The sequence below is a fragment of the Narcine bancroftii genome, chromosome 1 (genome assembly GCF_036971445.1).
Source record: "Narcine bancroftii isolate sNarBan1 chromosome 1, sNarBan1.hap1, whole genome shotgun sequence".
Lineage (NCBI taxonomy): Eukaryota > Metazoa > Chordata > Chondrichthyes > Torpediniformes > Narcinidae > Narcine > Narcine bancroftii.
Window position 1 is genome coordinate 253,589,872 of NC_091469.1, and position 19,753 is coordinate 253,609,624.

General features: G+C 39.6%; 1 protein-coding gene across 6 annotated transcripts in view; it reads left to right on the forward strand.

Moving 5' to 3' along the window:
- pdhx (pyruvate dehydrogenase complex component X) overlaps window positions 1–19,753 on the forward strand; it is a 236,418-nt gene that overhangs the window by 3,137 nt on the left and 213,528 nt on the right. For all 6 annotated transcript variants that reach the window (XM_069895573.1, XM_069895582.1, XM_069895612.1 and 3 more), the window contains exon 2: window positions 10,119–10,202. In XM_069895573.1, coding sequence (XP_069751674.1) covers window positions 10,142–10,202 — 61 coding nt within the window. In that variant the 5' untranslated portion in view covers window positions 10,119–10,141. The remainder of the gene's footprint in view (window positions 1–10,118; window positions 10,203–19,753) is intronic.

Consider the following 19,753-nt stretch of genomic DNA (forward strand, 5'->3'; position numbering starts at 1 on the left):
AGTGTGAGATGAATTATTAGGGCTGGATCAGTATAGATTGGGAAGGGAAATGATACTGTTGATATGTACAGTAAAACCCTGTTATTGGAATTCAAGCAACTGGCAACAAAAAGTTGCAGAAGATAAATATGTAAAAAATACGGAAGTTTAAAATCGTCGTGCCTCGTTGTTAGTTTGCCAATCACGTTACATGCAATCTCAAGCAAGTGGAAAATTCACTTATCTGGCATCTACCAATCCCCATGGGTGCTGAATACCATGGGTTTTACTATATTGAAAATGATGTAGAACATGAAATCTGTTAAGAGCTTGTCAAAACAGGGTAACAATATTTGTGGAAAGTCTGACCACCTGGCTGTGGTGCTCCTTGCATGCAGACAGAAACTGCATTGCACTGAACCCACAGTGAAGACTACAGAGACAGTCTGGGGCTTTGTGACTGTCAGTGGACTGACATCCTCCATCTTGGATGAACTTTCATGGACCCAACATGTTGATGGCATCGTGAGGAAAGCACGTCAGCGTCTCTACTTCCTCAGGAGCTTGCGGAGGTTTGGTACGATATCAGAAACCCTGGGAAATTTCTACATTTTCATGGTGGAAAGTGTGTTGCCCAGCTGCATCACGGTCTGCTATGGGGACACCATTACTTCTGAATGTAAAGCTCTCCAAAAGGTGGTGGCCACAGCCCAGGACATCACAGGCAAAACGCTTCCCACCATCGAGAACATCTATAGGGTACGCTGCTGTTGGAGAGCAGCAGCAATCCTCAAGGATCCACACCACCCAGCACATGCTCTGTTCTCACAGCTAGCATCAGGAAAGAGGTATAAATGCCACAACACGCGCAGTACCAGATTCAGGAACAGTTGCTCCCCCTTCACCATCAGACTCCTCAACAACAAATCTAATCAGGGACTCATTTAAGGACTCTTGCTTTTGCACTTTTAAATTTATTTTTTCTCTCTGTATTGCACAGTTTGTTTAAATTTCTGTATTTGTTTACAGGTGTACATTGTATCGGTTTATTTTTGCACTACCATTAAGTGATGATTTTGCCTTGCTCACAGGAAAAAGAATCTCAGGACTATACGTGATGTACTCTGACAAGAAATCTGAAAAAACTCAATATTTGGCAAAATCCATAGAGAAAGAACTACCAACAATTCAAGTTGACCTTTTATCAGAATTTTAGAAGGGTTGGAATATCCCTTTGTGTGCACAGTAAAGAAAAGCTGAGTGAGTTAGAGAATGAGGGTCAACTCGTGACAAACAGGGATAATAATAAGGACTACCAGAAAAACAGCTGGAAATTTGATCAGGGATTCCAAAAAGATGGGGAGAGAGGAGAGGAAATGATCATGTGATAATTGTAGGTGAGTTGGCAATTTGGAGGACAGCTGTCAGCCTTTTGTGAGTAGATTTTAGAGATCCACACATTATGTGACCTACCAGGCATCAGGATGAGTGATAGCTTCCTCGTTTGAAATGACATTGGAAAGGGACAGAGAATAAGTAATTGTGATCCTTATTGGAGCAAGCAATGTAGGAAAGTAGGCCAGAGCCTTATTTGGAAAATACCATGAACTGTCAACTAAGTTAAACTAAGGATCTCAAGAGCTGTCATATCTAGATTATCACACAAACATGGGTTTAAAAGATGAGTCCTTATGAACACACGGTTGACAAAATGTTGGGAAATCATAACTCCCTTGCATTGGGTTCCAGCATCAGTACAGTGATGCCATTGGTCTCCAATTAAATCAGTTGGGACAAGGTTAAATGACGGTCATAAATATTTTTAAATAAGAAATGTGCGAGTAAAAAATTATGCCAGAAGAATAGATTTTGATGCATTAGTCAAATGAGCCACCTTTGTATAAATGCACAAATGATGAGTAGAAATTGTCGGCATATAGTCATCTTGGAGAAATAATGTTAAGTATTAGACCAGGTCGATTCCAGGAATGAAAGTAAATGGTGTAGAGAGAGAATCACCTCGCTGGGGTGAAAGAATGTCATCGGCAAGCAGTGGAGGATTTATGGACAACCATAAAGCATTTTTTTTTAAAAAGCAGTTCAACGCTTTTAACCTGTTGGTGGCAGCTGTTAAGTAGTAGAATATATGAATACAGAGATTAGATAAACACTTTATTATCAATTGAGATAAGCAGTCGAGGTCAAGTTCACACTGTATTTAGTGTGATACAGAACCTGTAAGGACGAACACTGATCATTTCTACCTGTGGATGCTTTCTGGCCTGTTGAATTCCTTCAGCAATTTTTTTTTCTGTAGAGCACTCTACATGTTTTAAGAAAAAGTCAATGACTGAAGAGGGTAATGTAAAAATGAGTAAAACAAAGAGCAGAGGTGGAAAAATCAAGGTAACCAAAACAGTTTTCCGGAGCTGGAAAAAGATGGAAAAGCACTTGGAAGAGAAATAAAAATCAATGCATTCTTACAATTAATTTTGGAAAAAAGGTTGTGTGCAGCCTTGAAAAACTGAAAATAGTGACATTGTAAATAAAACTAAGGAAATAGTGGAATTGTTGAATATTTTGCATTTGTTTTAATAGTAGAGGATCCCAAAGAAAGCAGAATGAATCGGGTTCAGGCACTTGCTAAAATTAAAATAAATGGTTAATACTAATTAAGAAAATCGTGCTAAAGTGGCAATTTCTAATTTTTAAAATGAGGTGGTGAAATTATTACAGATTTTCAATAGAAGTAGATAGTTCTAATGCATTGCAGAAGCGTTCTGGAGGTTGGAAGATTTTGCAAATCACTCCTATTAAAGAAATGGGAGGGAGAATGCAAGACATTAGAAACTGGTTGACATTGATTTTAGCTGTTAACATGGCTAATACTTGAACGTCTTACATTTTCAAATGATAGAGCCAATGGGGATTTGAAAAGGGCTCATACCAAATGAACTGGATTGAATTTTTCAAGGGGTGATTAAAGTAGTGGGTTGGTAAATGTGGGCCGATGAATTTCCAGAGACATCGGGTAAAGTCTCTCTTGAGACAATTAGCTAAGTTGGAAGCTTGTGGAATTGAAGGCAAAGCACAGATATTGACTTTGTACAGCATATAGGATGCATGGATTACTGGGCATATGCCCAAGTTATTAATGTGAATATTGATATTTAATATTGATGGTCCACAGGACCTGTGTTGTGCTATCAATTATTTACTATATTTATCAGTAGATTGGAGAATGGGATTGATTGGTGACCTTGTAAGTAGTGCAGTTGGGGCTGAACTGTGGCAAATGGATTACAAGATGAGGATTATAGCATAATCTAGCTGCAGTCTCATAGAGATGGAACCTCTTTCTTTAAAAACCTAAAAATGATACTGTTTTCTAAATAGAGCTCAGAATTTCTTCATGCAGAGAATGGTGTAACTTGAAAGTCCTTCCATAGCAGTTTTCAGGGTGATTTTGAAAAGGGTAAAAAGCATGCTAGTGGAAGGAGTTGTATATTTGTATCCTTGTCTAAAACTAGGCTTGGTCATATTTGATGTTATTTTTCAAAATACTAATTTTTGTTTGTTTTACTTAAGTTCATTTAGCATGTTGAAACTAAAAAAATTAATGCAGTATTGGCACGATAGGATTTTAGAATTGGATGTTTTTGGTCCTTGACCTAAAGTTAGTAAGTTAATTGGTCACATGGGTATATTTTTATAGCACAGGCTCGTGGGTTGGAAGGGCCTGTTACCATGCTGTTTCTCTAAATTTAAAAAAACCCAAAGTTTAAGGGAAATAGGTAAATATATTTTATATGCAGGAAAGGTGTTCTAAAATTGAAAGATGTAATAATGGGAGCAAACTATCACCTTTCATGGTGGAGAACTGTTACCTAATTTGTTAATTTAAAGAGCAAGGCATAAAGGTGAGTGAGTGAAAGGTCATTCATTCATTCTGAGACTGCACTCAATGCACTGGCTAACAATTCAGTTGGAGTTTAGCAGTCAATAGTTTTATTCCAAAATATTTTTAGAAATTTATTTTAAATTATATCTTTTTTTGTATATATGTGATTATTGTGATAAGACTACACAGAATTTTGTGTTCAGTTCTGGTCACCTCATTACAGGAAAGATATGTAAGCTATGGAGAGGGTGCAGAGGAGATTTACCAGGATGTTGGCTGGATTGGAAAATTTGTTTTGTGAGGCTAGGATAGTAGAGCTACACGGCTTTTTTCTTTGGAGTGAAGAAGGATGGGAGGTGATTTAGTAGAGGTCTACAAGATCATGAGAGGCGTAGATACGGTAGACAGTTGGCACCTTTTTTTCTCAGGGCAGGAGTAGCAAACACCAGAGGATATATGTACAAAGTGAAGAGAGGAAATTTTTAGGGGAGACATCAGGGGCAAGTTTTTTTTAAACACAAGTTGTGGATGCCTAGAATGTAGGGGCTGGAACAATAGGGACATTTAAGAGACTCTTAGACAGGCACATGGATGAAAGGAAAATAGAGGGTTATGAGGTAGGGAGGTTTTTTTTGTTAGGTATATATGGGTTGATACCACATGTGGGTCAAAGGGCCTATACCAGGGGTGTCAAACTCAAATTCACGGAGGGCCAAAATTAAAAACTTGGACTAAGTCGAGGGCCGAACTAAATATTTATTGAAAATTTTCAACAACATCTGCATGTTTTCTCTTCTTTCAACATATGTAATGTTAAACTTTTTCTTATTAAAATAAATGTTTAATAATAGTTTTGGATAAACTCTTTCATTGTCATTGTCATTGGCCCATTTCCTTTAGCGTCTGAAACCGTGCACATGACGAGTCAATGAGGGATGATTAAAGCAGTGGTCTTCAAACTTTTTCTTCTCACCCACAGACCACCTTAAGCAATCCCTTACTAATCACAGAGTACCAATGGCACAGGGACGCGAGTGGAAAGAAAAAGGTTGAGAACTGTTGTATTGTGGTAACTCCACATCTGATTAGGTTAATTGTTAGGCAAGTGGTCAGAGAAGGACCCCCACCCCCATCCCAAGAACGGCTTAAATCACAGGAACAAAATAAGCTTCCGTCTCACTGCTCCCAATCTTACACACAGTCCTGATGTGGAATGTGGGGTCGCAGCTCCACGTTCACCCGAGTTCAGGTGCTGTCTGTGTGGAGTTTGTACGCTCTACCCTTGTCTTGGACCAACAGGTTGGTCGCCTGACGAAGGCACCCGAACCCCCCATGGAAACGCCGGCGTCCGGGGCGGTGGAGGAATTGGCTGAGAAGAGCGCATTGCTCCCACCCCCCCTCCCATGGTTGGAGAGGGATTAAACTGCGATCTCACGGCGCCGGGCTCGTCTCCAACAAAAGGAGCGGGAGGCAGGGTCCGCCGTGCACGGAGCGAGGGGGAAGGCTTCGCCAACTAGACGTTCGGTCTGGCGTCGCCGCTGAAGCGCAGACCCAGCGAGGATGGTCCCCAACTTCACCCGCGTCTGTGTGTCTGGGAGCCGGGCGGGCTGAGTGCGGCTCTCCGATCCCCGGGATTCGGGACTGAGATCCCTCCACACCTCCGGCGTCTTCATTTTCACCTTCAGTGTGCATGCGCTATACTGGCGCGGCGGCCAGCGGGCCAACTCTAATATATATTTAATATGATCTTGCGGGCCAAATATAATTATATCGCGGGCTAAATTTGGCCCGCGGACCAGAGTTTGACATGTGTGGCCTATACTGTGCTGTAATGTTCTATTGCGTGCTGTGCATTGTGTGTGCATCATGGTCTGGAGAAATGCTGTTTCATCTGGTTGTATATGTACAGTCATGATAATAAACTTGAAATAGTCTAGTTCATATTCAAGTTTGTGTCCTTATTTGTGGAATATACTGTAACATTTTCCAGAATCTACAGAATATTATTTAAACATATCATTTAAATTACACTTTGCCCTCTAGTCTACAAAATTTAAAGGAAGATAGCCAAATGTATTGATCTGACCTCCTATTTTAATTATTTTGAACCTGCTTGCCACTTGGGAATCTCGATGTATCCATTCTGCAATTATGAAATCTGCCCATTTCTCCAAATGAGATCTAACCATGGTTTTGTACAATTAAATTAAAATTCCATTCCTTTATCTGGAGACTATTACCAGCACTTCAAACTGACAGGAAAGAAGATTAGTGGTGGGAGGGAGAGAAGATGTTGGGGAGGGGTGAATTGAGGGGAAGCACTTGAGGGTTGGTGGAGGTGGTGAAAAGAAAAAAAAAGATTTATTGCTGGCATGAAATATAAATCTAATTGGTTCATGAAGATTATATATTTTATAATAATTAGGAGTAAAATTTTAATAGTTATGATTCTGATTAATAATACTTCTGTTTTTGGAAGATATATAATAGCTGTTGTTGCTATTGAGGTGGAAATAAATTTGTGTAATTAAGCCAAACATACAAACAGGAGATCTGAAGTGTAGAGCCATCAATTAAAAGGCATCAGTTATTAAGGCTTGTTTTTTTTTAATTTTAGAGATGAGCCATGGTAACAGGTTCTTCAGGCCCATGAGGTTGTGCCACCCAAATACTCCAATTAACCTACAATCCTGTACGTTTTTGGAGCATGGGAAGAAATGGGAGCACCTGGAGGAAATCCATGTGGTCACGTTGAGAACATACAACTCCTTACAGACAATGCCAATTTTGAACCTGGATTTCTGGCGCTTAATAGTGTTGTGCTAACCACTCCACTAACCATGTGAAAGATCAGGATTTCCCCTTGCAAAGTGATCCCTTAATCTGCAATTGCTTTCTCCATTGTAGAGGAAACTGCGCTGTGAAGTCCAGTTGACACATGCCAGGTTGGAAGAAATACAAGTGTATTGTTTCACTTGGAATGATTGTTTGGGTCCCTGGATGGTGAGAACTGTATTGGTGAAATGCAGTTGAAAATTCCATCCATGATGGCAGAGGGAGAGGAAGCTTCAGAAAGGAAGGCGAGGCCTAGTTACTGGAACTAAAGCGACAGAGATAAAGAAAATGGTAAGAGAATGGTGTCCATGAAGGCAGTGTTGAAGGGATTTATAGTGCAAGTAGATGTGGGAGTCTGGGTTGTAAAAGATATTTGTAGCGAGTCAATCTCCTGTTTATAGAAATAAGGATCCAGCTGTCAGAGCAGGTTGAAAAATGCACCAAAACTAGGAACATTTCAAGCTCTTATTGAGTGCAATCATCAATATTTCTGAGCGATTTTAGGGAGTGGTTTTAAGTAAGCCTTGAGCAAGAACTATTGCATACATCTAACAAAAGGACATACGCAGCCAGTATGTGAATTGTCAGCACCTCATTTGGAGAGAGTAATTGGAATGGAAGGAGAGGTTATTGTGTTAGGAGTTGAAGGACAAGTTCCATCACTCAATGAGTGTGTTGGTGGAGGGGAATTAGTTGCGTCTCCTGCAAGGAAGAACATTGAACTGTACAGCACAGGAACAGGTTCTCTGGCTCACAATGTCTGTGCTGATCCTGATGCTGATTAAACTAATTCCACTTACCTGCAAGTGGTCTGTATCCCTCTGTTCCCTGCCTGTGAACGTGCCTTAAATGTTGCTATCATATCTGCTTTTCCCATCTCCCATGGCAGCGTATCCCAGCCACTTATCAAAGCCAAAGTTTAGATTAACTTTCATATCATACAACCCTGAGGTTCTTTTTCATGTGGGACGAGCAGAAATTCTACTTATCGGTAGTACAAAAAATTGTACTGAAGAAAAGATGTGGATACAAAAGAGAGAAATGTAGACAAATTAAGGTAAACAAACTGCAATACAGAAAATAAATATTCAATAATAGAGAGTCCTTAAATGAGTCTCTGATTGAATTTGTTTAGGAGTCTGATAATGGATGAGCAACAAGTACTTCTGAACCTGGTGGCACATGTACTATACCTCTTTCTTGAAGGCTGCAGCGAGAACCGAGCATGTCCTGGGTGGTGTGGATCCTTGATTGCTGCTGCTCTCTGACGGCAGCATTCCATGCAGATTTTCTCGATGGTGGGGAGAGTTTTGCTTGTGATGTACTGGGCTGTGTCCACTACTTGTTGCAGGGCTTTCCACTTTCCCCATACCATGTCAGCACACTTTCCACTATACATCTGTAAAAGTTTGCCAAGGGTTTCAAGATTCAATTTATTGTCATTGTATTAAAAGTGTCATTTTACGTGAAATTGCTTTTGCCTGCTGTAAGGCGGACAGATTTGCAATCAGTAGAAATTGCCTGAAATCCTTCTTACAAAATCAGAGAAAGAGAAGCAAAAGAAAGTCCTCGCTGTCATACCAAACCTCCGCAAACTCTTGAGGATGTGCTTTCTTCACGATGACATTTGTGTGTTGGGTTCAGGAAAGATTCTCTGAGATGGTGGCTCCCAAGAATTTAAATTTGCTCACCTTCTCCACCCCTGATTATTTTCACCCCCCCCCCCCCCACCACCCTCCACATGATCACTGGATTAGACACCTCTGGTTTTCCCTTCCTGAAGATCACAATCAGCTCCTTGGTGTTGGTGACATTGAGTGCGAGGTTGTTAGTACACCATTCAGCTAAGTTTTTAATCTCCCTCTTGTATGCTGACTCATTGCCCCTTTTTATATAACCCACTACTGTGGTATCAACAGCAAATTTGAAGATAAAGTTGTTGTCATACTGAGCCACACAGTCATAGGCGTAATGTGAGTGGAGCGCTGTGCTGCTCTGGTACTGATTGTGGATATGTTTTTACCACTCCTGACTGATTGTGGTCTGGTGGTAAATCATGAAAATTCTGTAGACCCCATGGTTGAAGTAATGCTGGAGAAGGTCAGCAGGTCAAACAGGGTCATTCATGCAGCGAAGATCAAAATACAGAACCAACATTTTGGGCCTGAGCCCTTCATCAAGGTATGATAGAATGCCAGCAGGCATCTGAAAAAAAGAGAGGGGGTGATAAAGGCAGGAGGTGATAGGTGGAGAAAGGAGGGAGGGGACAGCAATGATCAGGAGAGGAGGGATGGCTGGGTGGATAAAGGGGAAGGGAGGGGAGAACTGGAATGACTGGAAAGGGGGAGGGGAAAGAAGGTGAGCAAGTTTAGCAGAAAGTAGAGAAGTCAATATTCAGACCATCTGGCTGGAGAGTGCCCAGAACGGAAAATAAACTGTTGTTCCTCCAATCTGGGTGGTCAGAGTGGGATAGAACATAAGGCCATGGACAGACATGTGAGCTTGGGAATGTGATTCCAAATTGAAATGGTTGGTTACTGGGAAGTCGCTACTGTTGTTGCAGATGGAGTAGAGGTGCTGAGCAAAGCAATCTCCCAATCTGACCAGTCTCTCTGATATAGAGAAGGCCACAAGGAGAATACCGGATGCAGTCCTATGGATGTACAAGTGGTGTTGATTTGCTTGAAAGGCCTTTTTGGGGCCCCAGACCGTGGTCAGATCACTCCTTGACCTCTGACACTTCATAAAAACATTACAAGTTCAACTTTTCCTTGTTGCCAATGTTCTCTACTCTGGGCAATATCCTGGTGAACCTCTTCTGCACCCTGTTCAAGCCTCTGCATCCTTCCTGAAATGTAACCACCAAAACTCCATACATTAATCAGGATGTGGCCAAACTGAAGTTTTGTGCAACTGTAACACAACTTAACCACTTACCACATCTTATACTCAAATGGGAAGTTCTCAAGTTATAATGGGTTTGTGGAAAATAATAAATTTCCAGGTCCTTGGGCGAACTGGGGTGGAAATGATTCCACATAAAATGAGCCAAATGGCTCATCTGGGTCACCTTCATATTCAGTAAATCTTCTTTCAAATTACGATGGTGGTCTTAAGGCATGATAAATATCTTACAATTGTATTTTACAATATGAATATGATGAATATTTTACAGTAACAATACTACAGACAAAAAAAATGATCATTAGCGTTTCTAAACTGCAAAAAGGAATTCAATGCCTGGACGTCAGTATTTCTGTCTGTTTTTCACAAATACTTTGTTCATTTGTGTTGACAACTGTTTTGAGCTATTCATTGTTTTTTCTGAGCTTTGAAGTTTTGACTACATAAGTCTGTTTTCAGAAAACGAACCTGGTGGTTAATTCATCTTTGTCTCTTATAGGTGTTGCTCCCCAACAAGTGCTGATGCCTGCTCTATCACCAACAATGGAAAGGGGGAACATTGTAAAATGGCTGAAAAAGGAAGGTGAGATACATTTATACCAAATGAATCTTTTGAATAGAAAATCAGACTTTCTGAAGATTGAAATATCACTTGTACCAAATAGTGCATGCATTAGGGGTCTCCTCTTAGGGGATAAAGAGACTGAGGGGTAATCTTATGGGCATTCATGAGGGGCATGCTTAAAATGGTGGTGGTCTTTTTCCTCTTATTTGGGAATCTAAAACTAGAGGGTATAGGTTTCAGGTGAGCGGGGAAACATTTGATGGGGAACTGAAGGGGAAAGCTTTTTATTCAAAGGGAGGTGGACATATGGAACAAGCTACCAGAGCAAGTGGTAGACACACGAACAATTACAACTTTTAAAATGTGTATTGCAGGTAAGTGGATCGGAAAAGATTAAAGGGATAGGGACCAAATGTGGACAAATGGTTCTTGCTCAGATGGCCACCTTAGCTGGCGTGGACAAATTGGGTGAAGGGCCTTTTGCTATGCTGTATGAATTTGTGACTCTTCTTCCTTGCTTTCTTTCACTGTGTATGAGATAAAATACATTGCAAAACATTGAGTGTTTTCCACAGGTTATTAATGTATTGTTCTATGACTATAGTGTATGAAAATTTTGTGTATTTACAGAATATTTACTTTTTAAAGCCCAAATAGCACAAAAATGGATCTGTTAGTTCATTAGATCCTAAACAGCTGGACACAACCTTCCCATTGTGCTTCATCTAAGTTTGTCCTTTTATCCTTTAGCTCTGGGGACTATGTGTTCACCAATGAGCTTCCAAAACCATAATCTGATGAAGGAAATGTTAAAGCATTCCCAACATCAATTTTGCAAGTCCTTGATAACTTAAATCCTATGGATACATATTAGCATCATTATTAACCTGAATTTTATTAAAAGCATACAAAGAAAATTTTTCACTTTGACATTAGATTATTGATGGTGTAGTCTGGTGGGCAATTTTTGAGGTGCACAGTCTTTCTCTAGACAACTGTGTATTTCTATTACATGAATTTCTGTTCCTCATTACAAACCTGAATATATTGTACACAAATCTTTTCCAGCATTTTTAGTTGAGGCTGCCATGGAATAGCTTGGTGAGAGGCACAACTTGTTCTGCAGGTGGTTCTTCAGCACAACCGCCAGTATGTACTCTGTACCAAAGCGATGTTCTCAGATTATTTTTAATATTCCATGAGGTGAACTGAATTATTCCCAAAACTTAAAGTTACCTGTATTCTATCATAACCTCGATACCTACAACTCCATCTCAAAAATTCTGAAGAGGTGGGGAAGCTTGTGGAGGAACGAGACTAAGAAGGGATATGTGGGATTTAAAAATGAGGATAAAAATGTTAAATTTCAGGTACTAATGTAGTTGGAGCTAATGAACATCAAAAAGTTCTGGGATTATGGGTTCAATAACTTGTTGCACAATAGAATACTGTATATGCTGGCATGTAAAACAACTGTACAAAATGATCCCCTGAAATTCTACCAAAAATGTAGGTTTTGAGCTGCACTCATTGTTTAAGACTACCCCAAGTCTGGTACTTACCCTGAACAGTGGAATGATGCTGCTAGGCACATTTAATACACTAATTATTTCTTTTTAAAATATTTGTATTGATTTTAATAAAGAGCTTATAATAATAATACATTACAATGAGATATTATGAATAATTACACATAATTAATAAAATAATCAGTATATCAAAACAAATGAAAATTGTAAAACATCCATAACTCATAGTCCAGGTAGTAGATTTTTAAAAATAAATAATAAAAAAGAAGAAAAAAAGAAAAATTATTAAAAAAGGAGAAACAAAACAAAAAGGAAAAAAACTGTACCCCTCCCTAACAGTGTTGCTAGATGCTATATATGATTATCCTTAAAAGAAAAACAAAGGGAGAAAAGAAAAAAGGAATGCTTCACTTGTTTGAACATAGCAAGATAATTCTTTAAAAAAAAAGTTTGATTCTTTGTAATTGTAATACCAAAATAGATAAATTGGTTTTAACGATCTTAAAAGGAAAACCATCATACAATGATGCTGGAGAATTCAATGGGAGAAGTTCACTTTTATGCAAATACAATTTATATCTTGAAAATTGGCTGAAGAGTGAAAGTAATGACATCATATGAGGAAGTGAGGCAACTGAATCGGAAATGAAAAGTAGGAGATCTGCATAAAGGGAGACCTTGTGCTGAATCTCTTTCCTCCGTATCCCCAAAATGTCTTTGCATTCATAAAATGCAATTGCTTATGGTTCAATTACCAGATCAAATAATAAAGGACTTAATGGATGTTCTTGATGAGTGCCACATTGCAGATTGAAAGGTTGAGATTGTTGTAAATAGTAAGAATTGTGGTAGATGGACTTGAATACAATAACACGTAATAAAATCTGAACCAAAATTAAATTTTTCATGATTTGTAAACAGATATGTCCATTCTATTCAATCAAAAGCTTTTTCTTCATCTAATGAAAGAATACACTCAAGAATTTTCCCAGAGGGAAAATGCATAATAGTCATTAAGTGACACACATTAAAATAGGAATATCGGTTTTTAATAAACCCTGTCTGATCTTCAGAAATAACTGATGGTAGAATGTTTTATATCCTATATAACATTTTAGCCAAATTTTTTGCATCAACATTCAGTAATGAAATTGGTCTATAGGAGGAACATTTGGTTGTGTCTTTACTGTTACTTCGCAATTTAAGATATGCAAACCTCGCTAAATGAATTTAGAAGTTTGCCATGTTTAAATGAGTCTGTAATCACCACACTCAATTAAGGTGTGAGCAATTGAGAAATTAATTTGAAAAATTCCACAGGAAACCCATTAGGTCCAGGAGCCTTTCCAGATTGTAAGGAACAAATGGCAACTGTTATTTTCTCGTGAGATTGATTAATCCAGTCTAATTTGACTATCTGAAGAAATCTTGAAAATATTCAATCGGACTAGAAAATTCTTCATCAAATTACCAAATTGCCATCATTCGTACCTTCAGAAGAATATCAATTAGAATAGAATCTTTTAAATGTGTTTATCTCAGAATGATCTGAATTCATAATACTGTCATCTTTATGAACCTTTGTAATATGCCACCTAGCACCAGATCCTATTAATTGGTTAGCCAAAAACTCACCAGATTCAACTGGATCAAATGCAGATATTTCCTGAGAATGGAAGGGGGGGGCCTGCACCATCTTGCCTCAAATGGGCAATTCAGCCCATCTAACTGCGCAGTCACTCGGCCTGCTACACCACGCCCCCCCACCCCCCAGAATTGCTGCCAACCCTTTGAGCAAGTCACCGTACTGTCTTTAGGTAAGTGGCCTCTGTGTCTGATCTGGGGCAAGCTGGCCTGAGTCCAAATGTGCTGCTTGAGGCAGTCAATGATAAAATATGTCCTGCTGCCCGCCAATGTCCAGGGTGAAAACGATATCATCAGACTGCAACGCCTTGAATGGGCCTTCGTAGGGACATTGTAGAAGTGTTCCTCGCTGTCCTCTGCAAGGTTCTGCAAAAACACTAAGAATTCGAGCAGAGTGTGATGTTAATGAAGGAATAAATCAGAATTCCCCAGCCTTTACTCTTAAATATTGTGAAAGTAGGGTTTATATCTACCTGAGATTCCAGATAAAGTCTTGACCCAATGCTTATCTGAAAATAGGACCTTTGGCAGTGCAGCAGTTGCTTGTTACCATTTTAGGTATGTCAGGCTAGATTTTCGTGCAGCACTTGGAACTGTGGTGTTCTCACTGTTTTCCTGTTTAGCACATGGATCCTGATTCTTTTAGTACTGGATGTAGTAACAATGCACAACTTACATTTGAGACTTTACATATTTATTGCCTTCAGAGGAAATATCATGTTTCCATCAGTAGAGGGCACAGCATGCTCATTTTAAAAGGTCTGGTGAGGAGCAATTGTTTCATTATTTTTAACACTATATTTGAAGTTTCATGTCAATATTAAAATTCCAGCAAGCTACTCATTGAATCTGTTATACTTCAAGGAAGTCTCAACTAAACAAAAATAGAACGGGGTATTGACGAAAAGGAATCCAAAAAAGACATAAATAGTGAGAGCAGATGTGGGACTAATTAGCGAGAGGTAAATGGGTGATCTATGCATGACTAGATGAGTGGATGAGTACTGTATATATCAATCTTCACCAAGGAGACTTGGCCAAATGTTCATTTGAAGTCCCAATAATGTTTATTGTCAGACACATAAGTGCAATGTATATATGTACTGAAATTCTTACTGTAGCCAAACAGTTACTTTGTTTTAAAAAAAATCCAATCACTATACATTACCAAATGGAAAGAGGTAATATTTATAAAAGATTGATAATATTCTCTGTTACAGTGATGCAATGCAAAAATGTGGCATTCCAATAGTGCAGACAGCCCTTTTTGTGGTCCTGAGTAGTTTTTGATAAGGGGAAGTTAAGAGCCTGATAGTCATTGGGGGGGAAAAAAATTGTTCTTAAACCTAGAGGTGCTGGACTTCAGGCTTCTATATACTCTGCCTCTGAGAAAAGGTTGTGACCAGAGTGATTGGAGCCTTAATGATTTCAGCTTCACATAGATGACTTCTATGGTGGGAGATTGGAGCCTGCGTTGCACTTGGCATTGTTTGCTACCTGCAGCAGCCTTCTGTGATACTGGGCACTTAATTTACCTGGTAATGAATGGTATTGCAATATTTTAAATAACCAACTTGCCCAGTCGAGTTTTGATGCATCCTCAATTGCTTTGGGAATTGGGGTCAGGGGGCGTCTAATCTTCTCTTGATACAGGGAACTGGAAAAAAAGCAACCATATCACCCTTTCTAATAAAGAAAGCATCGCCATATGGTGAAATATACCTAATGACTTAGGAACCATTTCCACAGATTCGCAACCACTGACTGAAGAAACTTCTCATCTCTGTTCTAAAGGGATGTCCTTGTACTCTGAAGCTATCCTCTCTGGTCCTAGACTCTTTCACTACTGGAAATATCTTCTCTGTGTTCATTCTATCCAGCCCTTTCAATATTCAGAATGTTTCAATGAAATCCCCCTCACCCTTCTAAACTCCAGTGAGTATAGAGCGAGAGCCATCAAGTGCTCCTCATGCCCTTTATAAAGTTTGGGACAGAGGCACATTTTTTTCCTGTATTCGCCTCTGTGCTCCACAGTTTTAAATTCATAATCAAAAATTTCACGTGTTTTTTTAAAGTTGACATTCAGATTTTATTAAGGGGTATTTTTGTATATTTTGATTTGAGAATGTAGAAATCACAGCACTTTATATCCATAGTCCCTTCATTTCAGGGCATCATAATATTTGAGACATATCAATGATTAAAATAGTCATGTTTAATACTTTGTTGCATATCCCTTGCATGCAGTGACTGCTTGAAGTCTGTGATTCATAGACACCACCAGGTATGGAGCATCTTCTCTGATAATGCTCTGCCAGGCCTCTGCTGCAGCCATCTGCTTGTTTTGCATTGGGAGTTTTCCTTTCAGCATATGGAAATCATGTTCAATTGGATTTTAGATTGGGTGACTGACTTGGCCATTTAAGAATTTTCCAGTTTTTAGCTTTGAAAAAAGTCCTTTATTGCTTTAGCAGAATGTTTGGGATCATTGTCTTGATGTAGGATGAAGTCCAATGAGTTTGGAGGCATTTGCTCAAACGAGCAGATCTATTGTTCCCCTACACCTCTGAATTCATTTACTACTGCCATCATCAATGAAGATAAGTGTGCCAGTACCGGTGGCAGCCAGACATGCCCAGGCCATAACACCCCCACCACCATGTTTTACAGATAAGGTGGTATGATCTTGGGTAGTTCCTTTATACTTCCACACTTTGCTCTTGCTCTCTTGGTCTTATTTGTCTACAATACCTTTTTTCCAGAATTCTACAGGCTCTTTTAAATACTTCTTGGCAAACTGTGACCTGGCCATCCTGTTTCTGTGGCCAACTCGTCATTTGCATCCTGCAGTGTAGACTCTGTATTTCTCTTTACAAAGTCTTCTGCAGACAGTAGTCATTGACACATCCACACCTGCCTCCTGAAGAGTGTTTCTACTCCGTTTGACAGGCATTTGGGGATTTTTCTTTATTATGATGAGATTCTTCTGTTATCAACATTTGAGATCTTCTTTAGCCTACCTGTCTCTTTGTGATTACTGAGCTCACCTGTACACTCTTTCTTCTTAATGATGTTCCAAACAATTTATTTTGCTAATTCTCTTTGGGTAATGTTTCTTATTGTTTTAAAGCGTCATCATGGCTTCTTTGACTTTCATTGACAAAACTCTGGTACTAATGTTGAAAAATGGTAGCTATAGATTCCAAAGATTATCAAAAGCTTTGAAGCAAGCCTAACTCTCTCATACCTGCACCAATGAAGCAATTAAACATACTTGAGTACTCACAAACACCTGGAAACCAATTGTCCCAAACATGGGGGAACTATATAAAAAGTGCTGTAATTTCTCCTAAATGTATATACAAATAACCTTTGATAAAATCTGGAATGTGCACTTCACTCACATGTGAATTGTTTGATTACTAATTTAAAACTGGAAAATATGTTTTTGTCCCAAACATTCTGGAGGACACTGTATACCCTATCATCTCTGGGATCATTCTCATAAACTTCCTCTGGACCCTTTCCAATGCCAATACATTATTCCTTGGATATAGGGCCAGAAATTGCTCACAATATTCCAAATGTGGTCTGATCAATGTCTTGTTGAGCCTCAGCATTACATCTTCGTGTTTATATTCAGTCTTCCCTAAATGCTATTATTGAATTTTGCCTTTCTTACTTCTGACTGAACCTGCAAATTTACCTCCAGGGAATCCTGCACCAATATTCCCAAGTTCCTTTGGACCTCTGTTTGCTGAATTGTCTCCCTATATTTAAAAAAAATAGCCTACTTCATTATTCCTTCAATAATGAAAGTGCTTGATCATTCTGTCTACCACTTTTCCAATTCTCCCAACCTCTAAAGACTCCTAGCTTCATCAACACTACCCACCCTGCCATCCATCGTCATATCATCCGTAAATCTCACTATAAGTCATCAATTCTGCCATCTAAATCATTTGTATACAGTGTGAAAAGTAGCAGATCCAACACCAACACCTGTAGTACACTACTAGTCACTGGCAGCCAACCAGAACTGGATCCCTTCATTACCAGTTTTTGCCTTCTGCCAGTCAGCCAATATTTTATCCATGCTGGTACTTTTCCCATAATATCATGGGCTCTTATCTTGTTTAGTAGCCTCATGTGCGACACCTTGAGAAAGGCCTTCTGAAAATCCAAGGAAACAACATCTACTGACTCTCCTTTGTCTGTCCTGCTCGTTACTTCCTCAAGGAACTCCAACAGATTTGTCAGGCAAGATCTCTCTGAAGGACATCATGCTGACTTTGGGCTTTTTGATCTTGTGCTTTCAAGAACCCCAGAGCCACATCCTTAATAATGAAGTCTAGAATCTTGCAAACCACTGAAGTCAGGTGAACTGGCCAGTAATTTCCTTGTCTTTTGCCTCTCCTGCTTCTTAAAGAGTGAAGTGACATTTGCAATTTTCCAGTCATCTGGAATCATTCCTGGTTCTAGTTATTCCTGAAAGATCACTTCTAAGGAACAGAAGTCTAAAGACAAGCACTTAGCAGTTTCTTCCCCATGGCCAACAGATACCTGAATAATCAATGAACCAAAGACACTGCCTTACTTATCGTTCAGTTATTTTTATTTTTTACAGTAATGTTGTAAGATGGTTGTAGTAGGAATGTTTGCACTATAATGCTGACACCAAACACTGAATTTCATGACAAGAAATCCTGATTCTGACTGATTCTAATGCATTCACAATCTCTTCAGCTACCTCTTTCAGATCCCTGTGATGTAGTCTGTATGGTCCATGTGACTTATTCATCTTCAACCCTTTCAGCTTCCCGTTAACCTTCTCCTTAGTAATTGCAATTACATTTACTTCTACCCCCTGACTCTCTTGAATTTCTGGTACATTACTTCTGTCTTCCATAGTGAAGACTGATGCAAAATACCTATTCAGTTCATCCATTACTACTTCTCCAGCATTATTTTCAGTAGTCCAATGTCCACTCTTGCTTCTCTTTCACTCTTTATATATCTGAGAGAAAAAAACTTTTGGCATCCTCTTAACTTACTTTCATATTTCATCTTTTCTCTGCTTATTCCATTTTTTGTGGCCTTCTGTAATTGTGCAATTGAATCCTGAATTTCCTCACCTCCAGACTGCAATCAGAAAGGACTGTTAAGAACATCTCCACGATATCAGTACTGAAGTATCACAGAGCTGAGTTCTTAGCCCCCTGCTCTACTCACTATACACCTATGACTGTATAGCTCGTTAGAACAACACCATTTCCAAATTTGCTGACGATACCATGGTAGTGCATTTTATAAAAAGGGGTGAAGAGTCAGCTTACAGGAGGGAGATTGAAAACTTGGCTGAATGGTGCACCCACAACAGCCTTCCACTCGAAGTCGCCAAAACCGAGCTGATTGTTGACTTCAGGAAGGAAAACCAGAGGTGTATGATCCAATGATCATTGGGGGAGGATCAGAGGTGGTGAAGATGAGCACATTTGTTCTTGCGAATCACTTGCAGTTTTCACACCGCAAGGGAGCGGTGACCTTCTTTGACTCCGTGAAACTCCCAGGAATTCAGGACCTCCTGGGCCTTTCACACTGTGGTGCAAATTTCCAGGAAGTTGCCCTCCCTGGCAGTTTGGTGGGGAGGGGGGTCCTGTCCCAAATGATGATGCATTAGGCAAGTTCGCCCCACCTGTCCGTCGGTTGCTCGCCCACCATCACTCTCTCTCCGCGATTTCTTTTAAATAAAAAAATTCCTCTCCCCCACCGGTGCTTTGACATGTCACGATGGTGACACAATGAATGGCTGACTTTGTTTCTCATAATCTCTCACACAGCTGGATCAAATCTGGGAAATGCAGCTGTGTGAGGGATTATGGTTAATGAGGACAGCTATTCATCTCGCATTTGCTGCCATCGCGAAGCGGCCCACTGTTGACAGGCAGTATGTATTTTAAATTTTAATTGCCTCCACTGATGTCACAGGCTTCCTTGCTTGGTCATTTGGCTCTTCACATCTCAGGGAGAGGGTGGTCCGAGAAAATTTCCCAGGACTGCGGCCCTACCTACAAAGCAAGGCTGCAGACCCATTGGGAATTCCCTGGTCGACCTTTTTACACCATAGGTTCCCGGGAAAAAATTTGGGGGAATCTCTATTTTACATTGCAGTGTGAAAAGGCCCACTATCTCAGAGGATCTTTCCTGGACACAACACTCTAATAGTATCATAAAGAAAGCATGTTAGCGTCTCTGCATCATCAGGAGTTGGAGGTTTGGTATAACATCGGAAACCTTGGCAAATTTCAACAGATGTGTGGTGGAAGGTATGCTGACCAGCTGCATCAATCTGTTATGGGGACACTAATACCTCTGAGCAGAAAGCCCTGCAAAAGG